General features: G+C 37.7%; 2 protein-coding genes across 4 annotated transcripts in view; one reads left to right on the plus strand and one right to left on the minus strand.

The window, feature by feature from the left end:
- Nucleotides 1-15,578, plus strand: part of CCNI (cyclin I) — a 36,128-nt gene that overhangs the window by 14,129 nt on the left and 6,421 nt on the right. The window contains exons 2-6 of one of the 2 annotated variants that reach the window (XM_003832286.6): nucleotides 2,691-2,847; nucleotides 10,438-10,566; nucleotides 12,756-12,830; nucleotides 12,977-13,117; nucleotides 13,695-13,925. In XM_003832286.6, the coding sequence (XP_003832334.1) occupies nucleotides 2,734-2,847; nucleotides 10,438-10,566; nucleotides 12,756-12,830; nucleotides 12,977-13,117; nucleotides 13,695-13,925 (690 nt within the window). In that variant the 5' untranslated portion in view covers nucleotides 2,691-2,733. The remainder of the gene's footprint in view (nucleotides 1-2,690; nucleotides 2,848-10,437; nucleotides 10,567-12,755; nucleotides 12,831-12,976; nucleotides 13,118-13,694; nucleotides 13,926-15,578) is intronic. The other variant, XM_063603550.1, reaches the window with a different exon arrangement.
- SEPTIN11 (septin 11) overlaps nucleotides 11,446-15,578 on the minus strand; it is a 120,939-nt gene continuing 116,806 nt past the window's right edge. For both annotated transcript variants that reach the window (XM_063603545.1, XM_063603544.1), the window contains exon 10: nucleotides 11,446-12,461. In XM_063603545.1, coding sequence (XP_063459615.1) covers nucleotides 12,356-12,461 — 106 coding nt within the window. In that variant the 3' untranslated portion in view covers nucleotides 11,446-12,355. The remainder of the gene's footprint in view (nucleotides 12,462-15,578) is intronic.

Here is a 15,578-nt window from a genome sequence, read left to right on the forward strand (position 1 = left end):
GGGAGTTAACAGAAAGCTGCTTTATGACATGATTAAAGAATCAAGAGTTTTTAGAAGAAATTACCTTTGAGATAGGTCTTTTTGGATTAGTATTAGTTCTTTTTCCTCTCTATTTACCCTTTGTCATCTTAGTATGAAGATATTTTATGCTAATTATAGAAGATTTGCAAAAACTCAGGCGTTTAAAGACACAAAAATTAACAAAATCATAATTGTGAGTTAACCAGAATTAGTCTCTAGTAAGTTGAGAAGCAAATAGGTAGCATATGTGGAGTGGTACATAGGAAGAAGGATAGTAGCTGGAGTTGGGATAGAATGTGGAAATTAAAGAAGTGGTTTGCTATTTTTTGCTTTTCCAAATTTTTTATTTTTAAAAAAATTGGAACTTTTTACATGTTAATTCTGGATATTTAAAAAAATTCTTAGAGCCCATGAATCTGAAGTGTGTAATACAGGTACATAGTTTACAGGTACATAGTTGAGAAAGTCAAATTGTTAGTGAAATTTATAATGAAAAACAGCATTCTCCTACGCTAGGCCTTTCTCACCCTTTTCTTACTCTGCAGAGGTTAACTACTCCCAACTCTTTCCTCCTTGTCCCGTTATTTAGCATCACATTTTCAAACAACTTGCTCTGCTGCTGTTTTTTGACATTTCAATTTGAGATATTTATGAATTTCCTACTATGAAACATAAAGATGTGGCTTTTATTTTACCCTCTTCCAATATCCATAGTTATGTCTCCACATCCTCCCAATGTAGTTTTATCATATTGCAATCCCTATCCAGTCTTTTCATTATTATTGCTGTATAAATATTGTGATATATTACTTTCTTAAATTCTTTTTTCTGAAGTTAATTACCTTTTTAGTTGCTTACCTTTCAACAAATCCAGCTAAGCCTTTTCACATTCTTTTTTGTTTGTTTGTTTGTTTTTGAGACGGGGTCTTGCTCTGTCGCCAGGCTGGAGTGCAGTGGTGCAATCTTGGCTCATTGCACCCTCTGTCTCCTGGGTTAAAGCGATTTTCCTGCCTCAGGATTCCAAGTAACTGGGATTACAGGTGCCTGCCACCATGCCTGGCTAAGTTTTGTATTTTTAGTAGAGACGGGGGTCTCACCATGTTTTGTCAGGCTGGTCTGGAACTACTGACCTCGTGATCTGCCCGCCTCCACCTCCCAAAGTGCTGGGATTACAGGTGTGAGCCACCGTGCCCAGCCACCTTTTCACATTCTTTAGCAGTTTCTTAATCCAATTTTCTACACACAATCAAACTTCAAGTCTGTAGTTTGCTGCTTTTTTTTTTTTTTTTTTTTTAAACCTAGAAGCCTGCACAGTGGCTCACACCTGTAACCCCAGTGCTTTGGGAGGCCAAGCCAGGAGGACTGCGTGAGGCTGGGCAACATAGCAAAACTGCATCTCTACAAAAAAAAAAACACAAAATCACCTGGGCTTGGTGATGTGCATCTGTAGTCCCAGCTATTTGGGAGGCTGAGGCAGGAGGATCACCTGAACCCAGGAGTTCGAGGCTGCAGTGAGCCACTACACCACTGTACTCTAACCTGGGCAACAGAGTGGGACTCTTGTTTCCAAATACATATAAACATAAAACCTAGAGACATTTCTCTTGGACTCTATGTTGTCTTGCACTGCTAAACTTGCTATTTAGACATGCTGCTCATTTTAGAGTGCTAGTCAATGTACTGTGGAGCTTTCTAGGTGAGCACTGTTCAGTAGAACTTACTGTATTAATAGGAATGTTCCTTTTGTGCACTGTCCGATATAGTATCCACTAGCCACATCTGGTTATTGAAGTAAGGCTATTGTGACTGAAGAAATACATTTTTTTTTGGTTTGTTTGTTTTTGAGACGGAGTGTCACCCTGTTGCCCAGGCTGGAGTGCAATGGTGTGATCTCAGCTCACTGCAACCTCTGCCTCCCTGGTTCAAACGATTCTCCTGCTTCAGCCTCCTGAGTAGCTGGGATTACAGGCGCCCACCACCATGCCCAGTTAATTTTTGTATTTTCGGTAGTGACGGGGTTTCACCATGTTGGCCAGGCTGGTCTCCAACTCCTGACCTAGTGATCCACCCGCCTCGGCCTCCCAAAATGATGGGATTACAGGCGTGAGCCACCATGCCTGGCCAATTTTTAAATTTTATTCAGCTCATAGTTAAATATCCACATGTGTAGCTAATGGATACTGAATTGGAAGCGCAATTTAAGATGATTTCATACTGGAGGGTATGGTTTCATACTGAAGAAGTGGGAATGGGTAGGATTTAATGTAATATATTTTCTTTTTAATGAAGGAAAAATGTTAGTGGCCCTTATCTGATTAGGTTTTTAAGAGGAATGTTTGGAATAACTACTTCTAAGAATTCCTGGTAAAAAAGCCAGTGACAAAGTTTTGACAATTTGAAACAGTAATAACATGTTTTGATCAGAGTCCAAAGGTTCCATCAATTACATGGCCTTGTTTTTATTCTCTTTATAACTGAATTTCAGATTTCAAGTGTGAATGTTTTAGATAACTGATTATTTTGGTATTTTAATACGATATTTTAAAGAGCTGTAAAATCCTATACTGCCTCATAGCATTCTTATTTTGTTTTATGAGTTGCTTAATTAGTACTTTATATAATGCTACACTTATTCTATAACTAATTTTAAAACTTATTTGATTCTGTAGGTAGCTACAGCAAGCTGGGTAGCAGGCAGATCCAAAGGATATCATGAAGTTTCCAGGGCCTTTGGAAAACCAGAGATTGTCTTTCCTGTTGGAAAAGGCAATCACTAGGGAAGCACAGATGTGGAAAGTGAATGTGCGGAAAATGCCTTCAAATCAGGTAATGATTTTTCTTTTAAGACAGATGAATTTTATTAGAAATAAACATATCACTGCCATACATAATAATATCTTGACACTACATTGGAGGAGTGTGTACCATTTAAGGATGTGCTGTATTTGAGAGACTCTCCCTGTTTCTTTTTTGTGTAACAGGGTCTCACTCTGTCATCCAGTCTGGAGTGCTGTGGCATGATCTCAGCTCACTGCCACCCCTGCCTCCCGGGCTCAAGCGATCCTCTCACCTCAGCCTCCTGAGTAGCTGGGACTACAGGCGCATGCTACCATGCCTGGCTAATTTTTTGTATTTTTGGTAGAGATGGGGTTTCACCATGTTGCCCAGCCTAGTCTGGAAGTCCTGAGCTCAAGCAGTCCACCAGCCTTGGCCTCCCAAAGTGCTAGGATTATAGGCGTGAGCCACCATGCCCGGCCTCTTCTTTTTTAAAAACTCCTGCTCCTACTGTGGCCTTTTATTTCTGAAACAAGAGTTAACTGTTTTTGTTTGTTGACCTGTTTTGTTGTTATCTGAGTTACAGCTTTGGGAAAATAGTTAGGTTTGTTTTCTTTCGTCATAATCTATACTAACAGTAGTAACCTTCTTTAGATATATAGTTTATAGTTAGCCACAGAGGCTGAACATCTTCATACCATTGTCTTTAGTCAACTAAAAACCTACTCTTTCATCATTAGCGGTAAGGAGTTCATGTGAATTACTAAGGTAATACCAATGTTGGAAGCTTTTTAGAAGATAGCCAGCTGGTCTCTTAACTACTGTTAGCTGCATGGTTTTTCTTTTAGAAATGTTTATACTTCTGTCATATATAATTATTTTTCACAAATAACTGTGAACTTTATCCACTCCAAAAGTTTATTGTATAAGATGTCTTATATGTCTTTTATCCTTAATATCTAACATGGTGCTTGGAAAATAGAATAGTGGTCAAATGTTCTTTTAATATGCATGAGTGAATGAATGGCAAATATGTAACTTCCTCATGTGTTGTTTTAGGCTATCCTTTGCTTATTGGTTTTGAAAGCATATATGCCTTTTTAATTCAATTCTAATTTTTCCTACTTATATCATTCTTTCCCACAAGCTAAAGAAATACATTCTTCATTTACTGTTACTTGTCATTTTGCAAACTGATTAGTTAACTTGAATGAGGAGTGTTTATATATATGCTATCTCATTTAATATCTCATTTAATTCTTTGAAAAAGTACTCAGTAGTCCCAATTTGCTCAAGACTTTAATAAGTAATAGAATGATAATTTGGGCTGGACGCAGTGGCTCACGCCTGTAATCCCAGCACTTTGGGAGGCTGAGGTGGGCAGATCACCTGAGGTCAGGTGTTCGAGACCAGCCATGGTCAACATGGCGAAACCCCATCTCTACTAAAAATACAAAAATTAGCTGGGTGTGGTGAGTCATTCCTGTGACCCAGCTACTTGGGAGGCTGAGGTATGAGAATTGCTTGAACCCAGGAGGCAGAGGTTGCAGTGAGCCGAGATCACGTCACTGCACTCCAGCCTGAACGACAGGGTAAGTGAGACTCCGTCTCAAAAAAAAAAAAAAAAAAATATTATAATTCGATCCTTTTCCTAAGGTAGTCCTCTTCCTGTGATATTTTGTGTGTGTGTGTGCGCGCGCGCATGTGTGATTTTTAGATTAGTTGGGAATTCAAGTCATTTAGCAAATGTCTGCTGAGTATCTGCTATACTCTAGGCACTATTCTAGGTATTGGGGATACAACAGGAGAAAATAAATTCCTGTCCTTATGTTGTGACATTCTAGTGAGCCTCAAAACTTCTTTATAGCTGCTTGTAGGACCATTCCTTTCCTCCTCCTGCTATCTCCTTGAGTCAGCATGTAACCAACAATAATATATTTTTACAGCCTGGTCTTTGAAGGTGATATTCTACCTAGATTGTAGTATATTGCTATATTACCAAATAATCTGACCTATTTCTTTTTTTTTTTTTTTGAGAAGGAGTTTTTTTCTCTTTTTGCCCAGGCTGGAGTGCAATGGCATGATCTCGGCTCACTGTAACCTCGGCCTCCCGGGCTCAAGTGATTCTCTTGCCTCAGCTTCCCAAGTAGCTGGAATTAACAGGCACCCGCCACCATACCTGGCTAATTTTTGTATTTTTAGTAGGGACAGGGTTTCACCATGTTGGCCGAGCTGGTCTCGAACTCCTCACCTCAGATGATCTGCCTGCCTCAGCAACCCAAAGTGCTGGGATTACAGGCGTGAGCAACCACACCCAAATCTGGCCTATTTCTGTAGGTGATTTAACGAATACTGGTGTGGTAATACCAGAGAACAGAATAGTATCAGAACTTCTGAGAGAGATCCACTTCTTAAGGATTTGCCTTTAGTAATGCCAAGTAGAAGCCATATTTAATACTTGTAAAATTTGGGTGGCCTTGGTCTGGTGGGGATAGGAGTTAAGAATAGGGGTAAAAGGCTATAGGGGCTTGAGTTGCTTGCCAGGGTAACCCCCAGGGACACTTCTCTATTCTATTTTTTTTTTTTTTTTGGAGACAGAGTCTTGCTCTGCTGCCCAGGCTGGAGTGCACTGGCGCAATCTTGGCTCACTGCAAGCTCCGCCTCCCGGGTTCACGCTATTCTCCTGCCTCAGCCTCCTGTGTAGCTGGGACTACAGGCGCCCGCCACAACGCCCGGCTAATTTTTTGTATTTTTTAGTAGAGACGGGATTTCACCGTGTTAGCCAGGATGGTCTCGATCTCCTGACCTTGTGATCCGGCCTTCCAAAGTGCTGGGATTACAGGCATGAGCCACCGCACCCAGCACCTTCTCTATTCTAGTTCTAACTCTTATTTTCCTCTAAGAGACTGGCTTTTTTTTTTTTTTTTACCTCCCTTTCCACTGTTGCTCTGACTTTTCTAATTTGGTTTTGAAGTGTTGGTAAAAATGGAAAAGTAAGATATTTTTAAGCTTTCTCTTATGCCTTTTTCCTCCAGTTTCCTTCTAACTTCCCCCCTGCCCCAACTATATTTTGAAGTCAGTCTCTTACATAATTCTTGTTTAATTTGCATCCCCTATCCCCAAATTTAGGACAGTGTGGTCAGGCAAGAATATTATGCACCTGTCACTCACCTTCTATGTGTTTCTGCCACACTCTGCTTCCCTTATGACAGCACAAAGTATTATAATTTTCTGGTGATTTGACTGTGAGTTTCCCTGAGGGGTATGGTTGTGTCATTTTTGTTTACTTGCATATAATAGACTCAAAGTAAGCATTTAAGTGAATGGTGATTATCATTTCTTTATGATTCATTCAGGTACCTTACTGTGTTCTTGGCACTTGCAGAGAACTTCTTTTATATTGTGTAATAGTACTTTCAAGTTCATGATAATTTTGTTACATGAATTTGGGGAAAACATTGAAACTGGTCAAAGTGGCACATACTTTCAGGTGTTCTCAATTTATTTTGCCAAAGTGCTTTTGATTTACAAAGATAAAACCCTGCCACAAATTGTTTATATACAGATGATTTTCAGTAGAATTTTAGAACTCTAAGGAATCTTAAAAAGAGGTTGTTAACAGCTTTTCTAGTCATTCTCAACTGGAGTTTAGATTTGCTGCTTCCTACTTCATCAAAGCCAAAAGGAAAAATTTATTATTTTTTTTTTTTCTGAGACAGGGTCTTGCTCTGTCGCCCAGGCTGGGGTGCAGTGGCTCCATCACAGTTCACTGCAGCCTCTATTTCCCAGGCTCAAGTGATCCTCCCACCTCAGCCTCCCAAGTAGCTGAGATAACAGGCACGCACCACCATGCCTAATTTTTTTATTTGTGGAGATGAAGTCTCACTGTGTTACCCAGGCTAGTTTCAAACTCCTGGGCTCAAGCAGTTTTCCTGCCTTGGCCCCCTACAGTACTGGGATTACAATTGTGAGCCATGCCCAGAAATTTAATTTTTAAAAAAATGTTGAACGTTTAACAGGTGTAATGAGATGCTGTGGGAACATAGGAAGGTACTCAGCCCAACTTGAATTATCAGGAAAAGTATCTGGCGGGGAGTAACATCAAAATAGCTCTCAAGAGATACATAATAAGGCAGGTGAGATAGAGAAGGGAGTGCATTCCAGTCAGTAGGAGCAATATGAACAAAGGAGCAGTAACGTAAAATAGCAGGGGCAAGGAAGGATCATCAGTAGAAGTTACTATTACAGCATGAAGTTTAAGACAGAAAGTGATGGAAGATGTCCGAGGTTAAAGAGGTAGGTCATAGCCGGGCATGGTGGCTTGCACCTGTAATCTCAACACTTTGGGAGGCCGAGGCGGGTGGATCACAAGGTCAGGAGATCGAGACTATCCTGGCTAACATGGTGAAACCCCGTCTCTACTAAAAATACAAAAAATTAGCTGGGTGTGGTGGCGGGTGCCTGTAGTCCCAGCTACCCAGGAGGCTGAGGCAGGAGAATGGTGTGAACCTGGGAGGCGGAGCTTGCAGTTAGCCAAGATTGCGCCACTGCACTCCAGCCTGGGTGACAGAGCAAGACTGTCTCAAAAACAAAAAACAAAAACAACAACAACAAAGAAGAGGTAGGTCATAGATTTGTATGCCATGCTGGGGAATTGTACTTAATCTTTTAGGTAATGGTGAACCTTTTAGAGTTTAAAGCTGGGGAGGTTGTATATTTTAAGGAGGAGACTAGCAGCATGTGGAATATAATATATATACAGAATATATATTAATAGCAGTCTATATTTTACCATGTTTGATCAATCCATTATAAATTCTCTTTAGGATTATTTGTTCAACTACTGAATCCTTCTAATCCTATTTAAGCAGTCCATATGAGAAACAGTTCACCTGATGGAATCAGGAAATACTGTTTTGGGCTTTTTCTTTTTCTCTCTCATTCTTTATTTTAGAGGAATAGGAATGAAATGAATTAGGCGCAGAACTTACTATTTGTAATGCTGTCATGATGATATTACTGTTTAGTACATATTTGAATTGATTTGAAAAAGTGACCTTAGACTCAATATTACTTCAGTTAAATTGAGTCTTCTTAAACTGTTATCTTTTGGATTTTAAAAAAATTATTGCTGGTTTTGGCTAGTGATGATAACATTGGCTATGCAGGAATGCTTTTCTTGGCCCTGTTGTTAAATTTTACTATCTGGTATATGGGCCAAACATAGTGGCTTACACCTGTAATCCCAACACTTTGGGAGGCCGAGGTGGGAGGATTGCTTGAGCCTGGGAGTTGAAGACCAGCCTGGGTAACATAGTGAGACCTCGTCTCTACAAAAAGTAAAATTAGGCCGGGCGCAGTGGCTCACGTCTGTAATCCCAGCACTTTGGGAGGCTGAGATGGGTAGATCACTTGAGGTCAGGGATTTGAGACCAGCCTGGCCAACATGGCGAAACCCCATCTCTACTAAAAATACAAAAATTAGCCAGGCGTGATGGCACAAGCCTGTAATCCCAGCTACTTGGGAGGCTGAGGCAGGGAGAATTGCTTGAACCTAGGAGGCGGAGGCTGCAGTGAACTGAGATTGAACCACTGCACTGCAGCCTGGGTGACAGAGCGAGACTCCATCTCAAAAAAAAAAAAAAAATTAGCCGGGCATGGTGGCACGTACCTCTGGTCCTAGCTACTTCAGGATGCTGAGGTGGGAGGATCACTTGGGCCTGGGAGGTCGAGGCTGCAGTGTGCCATGGTTGTGCCACTGTACTCCAGCCTGGGTGACAGAGCAAGACCCTGTCTCAAAAAGTATATGGAATATTAAAGTTCAAAGATATTGTCATGATTTCTTTCATGACTAATTGTTAACAGTGTTTAAAATAACTTCATAGATAATGTTTTGTAAATTTGTTTTTCTGACATTATTAGAGAATTGGGTAGTTTAGAGGTGGGAAAGGAGAACTAATATTTGAGTACGTTTGCATTCCATATATATGCTTTACATTAGTTATGTCATTTAGTTATAACTATATGATAATCTCCATATAACTGTATTCTCTTTTTTTGTATGTTACCTTTGTGATTCTTCTTACAATTGTATGTTTCTGTTATTGTTTAATGCCAAACACCAAATAGTGACATTATTTAATGTAATCTGTCATTCAGGGATTTTTTTTTTCTCCCATACCCCACATTGTATCTCTAACTGAAGGTTGGAGTTAATGGTGTTCTTGTTTTCATAGCTACTGTAAGTCATCGTTCCTTTCATCTCCCTAAAAGCCTTCCCAGTTCCATCAGATTATAACATCACCTACCTCTCCTGGGAATTTATTTCCTTGTTGATGTGTTTGGCTGGCTTAGTTAACATTACTTTTCCTTATTTGTTGTGGCATTTTGGATAAAAGCTCATCTTGATAGGAATTTAATTTCTCTTGAATGCTTAACTCTTCATCCAGAAGTCTTGTGATTGGCTTTACTTGGTTCTCAGGGATTTTTATGGATCCTTAGTCCAGAACTAGATCTTAAAGTAGCCTGGATACAGAATTACAGCTAGATATGAGGAATAACTTCTAGTGTTCCATACCATTGTAGGCTTACTATGGTTAACTTAGGAAATACAAATGAACTATGATAACAGAATGATAGCCCATTTAAAAAACTGAAATCAATATTAATAAGTGAAAGTTACCAGGGGCAACAGATGAATTATACATTTAGAGATGATGAAAAAAAATATTGAACAGGAAATCAACCTGAAGTAAATGACTATTTTGAAAGCTTTCCACAAACACAAAACATTGTTGTTTTAATCTTCCTACATATTATTTGAGTATTCTCCTTGCAGCTCTTTCAAACTGTTTGAAACTACAGTTTGAAAGAGCTGTAAGGAGAATACTGAATGTTCCCAAAATAAACAACCGGTTTTATTTTTTTAATGGCAACTCCAAAACTCAAGAGTAAAAGTTTTCTAATCACTATTACTTTAAAGTGTGTCCCTGCTAAAAATTAAGCCTATACTCAATAGGCTTACAACAACAATAAAACAATAATGTTTTGTGTTTGTGGAAATTTTTCAAAATAGTAATTTACTTCAGATTAATTTCCTGTTCAATATTTTTTCATCATCTCTAAGTGTATAATTCATCTGTTGTCCCTGGTATCTTTTACTTATTACTATTGATTTTAGTTTTTCAAATGGGCTATCATTTCCATTATCATAGTTCATTTATATTTCCTAAGATAAGTTAATGGCTACTTGCTGCGGGAGAAATTCACTATATTTTCTCAATCTTAAGAGGTGGGGTAACTTAACTCCAAATTACTATCAGCTGATAATAGTGTTACTTAAACTTTAAAATGTTATATTCTCTGCGCACCTAAATTTAATTCAACTATGGATATTTGGTGAGATGACATAGTGAAAATTTTAATAAAGAGTAGGAGAATATTGGATATTGATATTAAATATGATAACCAATACATAAAGTTTTATTTTCATGTATCTCAAGTCTGATAGATTTTGAATAACCTTAACATTTTTAAACATATTTTGTAGTATTACCTAACCTTTTATGAGAGAGAATTCTAAACATACTCTTGATGATAGCTCAAACTTTGTCTTCTGTTTTCAAAATTGTTCCCTTATAGAATGTTTCTCCATCCCAGAGAGATGAAGTAATTCAATGGCTGGCCAAACTCAAGTACCAATTCAACCTTTACCCAGAAACATTTGCTCTGGCTAGCAGTCTTTTGGACAGGTTTTTAGCTACCGTAAAGGTAAGTGTTTTAAGATAGACTTACATATAACCTCATTTGAGTGTATGTATGCTAAACTAGAGGCTATTAGTGAACATTCTGTAAGGTAGAAAGAAGTGGAGAACTTTGCTGGAGAATGATGTATGTACCCATAAGAAGACATGGTGATGTCTTCTGCTATTGTTTATTTTATTTTTATTTTTTGATAGTTTTGCTCTGTTGCCCTGGCTGGAGTGTGTCTGCCTCCTGGGTTCAAGCAATTTTTGTGCCTCAGCCTCCCAAGTAGTTGGGACTGCAGACACGTGCCACCATGCCAGTCTAATTTTTGTATTTTTAGTAGAGACAGGGTTTTGCTGTGTTGGCCAGGCTGGTCTTGAACTCCCGATGTCAAGTCATCAGCCTGCCTTGGCCTCCCAAAGTGCTGGGATTACAGGCATGAGCCACCACTCCCGTCTTTCTACTATTGTTTAAAAAGCAGAAGTGTTTTTGGAAGTGTTTCTAATAGTATTCTGTAATTTTCTTTTTGTTACAAGTATTCATAACTTTTTAGCCTATGAAATTTTATATCTCTTGATTTTAGCACAAACCGTATAGCATCAGCAGAATACTTAGTCATTTTCTAACATATTGGTGTACAGAGGTGGACAAGGAATCAGACTAGAATAAAGTATAAGCCTATTGCACGTTTTTCTCTGTCACTACTTATTGAATATCCATACTGTGTGGCTTTCTGAAAAACACAAAGTGCTTTCTATGGGCTTACTTTGGTATATAACAAGATGTCATAAAGCAACTTTGGTATATTTTTGTTGAATGACAGCATACAAATAATTAGGTTTTATATTGTCCCCATTGCCATGTCATTGGCTGTGTCAAGTTAGTAAATAGGCCCTCAACATATTTAAAGCAGAAAACGAGCATTTATTTAATGGCAAGGCATGAAAAAGTAGCATAGTATTTAAACTTTTAGGCATTAGTATGCAAAAGAATATGTAAACTGGGGTAACTGTCAATTAAATGCTTTATTAGGTATACAAAATAGAAGCCAAATAATTACGGAGTGTAAGACTGAATAGCTGCTCAAACTTCTACTCTTAAGACACTTACTAAACACGACAGGACCCAATAAATAAGAAATATGAAAAAAACGAGATATTTGGCAAAATTCTCTAGTTGTTCCAGAAATTTCTCCAACTTTGTTTCAAATGTTTAATAAACACAGCAAGAAACTCATGATAGAAACTACAACAATGTGTTCACTAATAATTTTTGAAAAATGTACTGTCCAAGAAAGGACACTAACCTTAAACTCATCTTTCTGTGGAATTATCTGTGAAAAGTAGGTTAGATGTAGTAGAGAGGGAGGGAGGAGTGATGTGGACTTGTTGCTGAGATAAAAGTAGGCATTTTTCAGATATCCCAGATTGCAAGCAATTAGCTTTAAAAAATGTTTACATACACAAAAATTTTTTTAATTTTGGGAATATTATTTATTAAAAACTTCTAAATCAAGCTTTTTTTCTGCTGGATAGAAATGAACTTTGGTTAATTGGCTTTGGTTGAACTTTGAGCAATGGAATTGATATTATTTTTGTAGAATATCATATGGCTAGGATTGTAATGCTAACAGTTAGTTCTCAGGCCGGGCATGGTGGCTGACGCCTGTAATCCCAGCACTTTGGGAGGCCGAGGCGGGCAGATCACGAGGTCAGGAGATGAGACCATCCTGGCTAACACAGTGAAACCCCCGTCTCTACTAAAAATACAAAAAAAAATTAGCTGGGCGTGGTGGCGGGCGTTGTAGTAGCAGCTACTTGGGAGGCTGAGGCAGGAGAATGGCATGAACCCAGGAGGCGGAGCTTGCAGTGAGCTGACATCGTGCCACTGCACTCCAGCCTGGGCGACAGGCCAAGACTCTGTCTCAAAAAAAAAAAAAAAAAAAAAAAAGTTAGCTCTAGACACACTTGATCTTGCAAGTATACTTTCCTTCCTTTCATTACTGCTCTAAAGCTTTTTAATAAACTTTCTTTCCTGTTCTTAAAGTTAGCTCTGATCTAAAAAGTAATGAGTGGCAGTCACATTAATTGAATTCCATAGTATTTTGTGTATACCTGTCTCATCTGCATATCTAGGTTTTTAAAACAGTTACAAAAAGTTAAACTGTTTTTGAAAAATCACTAAAGTTGCTTTTTCCCTCTTCAAAATTTTAGGCTCATCCAAAATACTTGAGTTGTATTGCAATCAGCTGTTTTTTCCTAGCTGCCAAGACTGTTGAGGAAGATGAGGTAATAAATCCTTTCAAGATAATGTTTCTTCCGTGAAAATTTCTCTCCATATTTATTAACTTGCTTCGTTTGCTAAAACAAAAATCATAAATGAGTTTCTTTTCTGTCCTTTTCTCCCTGTCCCTGTTCCCCTTTGCTTTGGATAGAGAATTCCAGTACTAAAGGTATTGGCAAGAGACAGCTTCTGTGGATGTTCCTCATCTGAAATTTTGAGAATGGAGAGAATTATTCTGGATAAGTTGAATTGGGATCTTCACACAGCCACACCATTGGATTTTCTTCATATTGTAAATATACCTGAAGTCTTTTAGTTTCTTATTTGAGTGTGTAGTTTTCAGTAAATTAAAAAATAGATTGCCTACTCATTTATTTTGTACTGGAAATAGGAAAAAGAAAACTTGATATCCAAGGAAAAATTATAAATTAGTATATATGTCATATCACTGAAGCTTAATTCACAGACTTAGAAATTGAATAGGTTAGGCTGGGCGCGGTGGCTCACGCCTGTAATCCCAGCACTTTGGGAGGCTGAGGCAGGCGGATCACTTGAGGTCAGGAATTTGAGACCAGCCTGGCCAACATGGTGAAACCCTGTCTCTACTAAAAATACAAAAATTAGCCGGCCGTGGTGGCAGGCGCCTGTAATCCCAGCTACTCAGGATGCTGAGGCAGGCAGGAGAATCGCTTGAATCCAGGAAGCGGATGTTGCAGTGAGTTGAGATCATGCTACTGCACTCCAGCCTGGGCAACAGAGTGAGACTCTGTCTCAAAAAAAAAAAAGAAATTGAATAGGTTGCTTCAATTTCTATATGTAATTTCCCAGATATTTAAATAAAGTTAAAATGATGTTCTTGTGATTTTCAGTTCCATGCCATTGCAGTGTCAACTAGGCCTCAGTTACTTTTCAGTTTGCCCAAATTGAGCCCATCTCAACATTTGGCAGCCCTTACCAAGCAACTACTTCACTGTATGGCCTGCAACCAACTTCTGCAATTCAGAGGATCCATGCTTGCTCTGGCCATGGTTAGTCTGGAAATGGAGAAACTCATTCCTGATTGGCTTTCTCTTACAATTGAACTGCTTCAGAAAGCACAGGTAGGTGTCAGTCTAATTAAATAGTGTTCTTTTTAAGTTTTTCTATTATTGGAATACATAGAGTTACCAAACTAAAAGACATTTCTCATGTTGTAATGGCAAACCATTCTTAAGAGTAGACAAGAGTAAAGTATATATTTTAAATTTACGGGCTAGATGATCTCTTTTTTTCATATAAAACTTATATAGTATTTTTAAGATTCCTTTTAACCATTTCTCTTATTTTTAAGAATTCTAAAATGTTCATAAGATTGTCAATACCATATTGTCCTTTAGTTTTTTGTAAAGAAACTTCCTAGCTACATCTGTAGGTTTTAATGTAGTACTTCTTTACTTCACTCATTTTATAACGGATGTCAGGAACAAAAATTAGAATAAGTTGCTTTTTAGACAAGCAAATAATTTATTGTTGGCTAGTAAGTGAAGTATTTATACCAAACTGGCAGGTAGAAGCCACTTTTCTGAAAGAGGTTTTTCCCTGGCAGTTCCATTATTACCTAAGATTAGTTTGTAACTTGTATCTACAGATTATTATAAAATGTATAGGTTGATAAATTATCAACTACCTAAGTAAAATGTAAAGGTTCAGTGGAGAAAATTCTCATTCAAATGGAAAGTTGGTGAGAGTGCTGTATGTTAGCAACTACTTTGAGAGAAGGCTTACTGGTTCTATTCATGTCACCAAATAGAACTTACCGAGTTTAGATCTGCTGCAGACCATTTTCCTGCCACCTGAATCCATAAAAGACTCATGAACCTACTTTCCCTTTATATGGCTATTTATTCTTATTTAACAGTAGTTATTCTGATTTGTTTTATTGGATTTTACTTAGAAGATTGTGAAATTCTAAGCTTAACATTTTGCAATAAACTAATTGTAGCAAAGAACTGCAGTTATTGAGCTAAAAATTTAGATTATTATAAAAGAAAAACATAATAGTTGAATTTGGTGTTTTTCTAAGAAAGTTATAATTGATCTTATAGCAAACATTTTAAGAAGTATGTCTGAAGAAAATGAACCAGGCAAAAAAATAATTTTTTTTTTAAACAAGTATGTCAGTGCTTCCAAGAATTTTAGGCTCTAGTTTGTGAGCAGAGGGGAGCTCAGTCTTTTCATAAAAAGGTTGATGATCAGAGCAGTATGTTAGCTAGAGATCTACCTATGTAGTGTAACATGGGCTGTTTTTTGTTTTGAAGGGATATCTTAATTGTCTTAGATTAAAATAATTAAATGCTGTAATGAGAATAAATCCTAGGAGGTAGTTGCTACTTAGAATTTTTAGAAATTATGATAAACCACCATTTAAATGAATAATATGACACAGAAAATTTACATTGCTTACCCTGGAGTGTTAGAAAGAAAAGTTGAATATTAATCACTCACATTAGACTGTGAAGTAGAGGAATAGGCTTAATAGAAAACCTCCTACATTACATTATTTTTATTGGAACAAATGACATCTCTCTAAATGCCTTCTGACTTGTTCTCTGTGCTTACTCTCAAGATAGTACAGAAAAAGATTGCTCTAAAGTGTTAGTGTCAGAGGACAGATTTTGAAGCATAAATAATAATGTTGTAAATAGCATGTGTATTCTGTAGCTTTGAGATCATGTTTTCCTAGTGAAAAACACTGGAAAATCTGATACTCTTTT

This window comes from Pan paniscus, chromosome 3, assembly GCF_029289425.2.
Source record: "Pan paniscus chromosome 3, NHGRI_mPanPan1-v2.0_pri, whole genome shotgun sequence".
Lineage (NCBI taxonomy): Eukaryota > Metazoa > Chordata > Mammalia > Primates > Hominidae > Pan > Pan paniscus.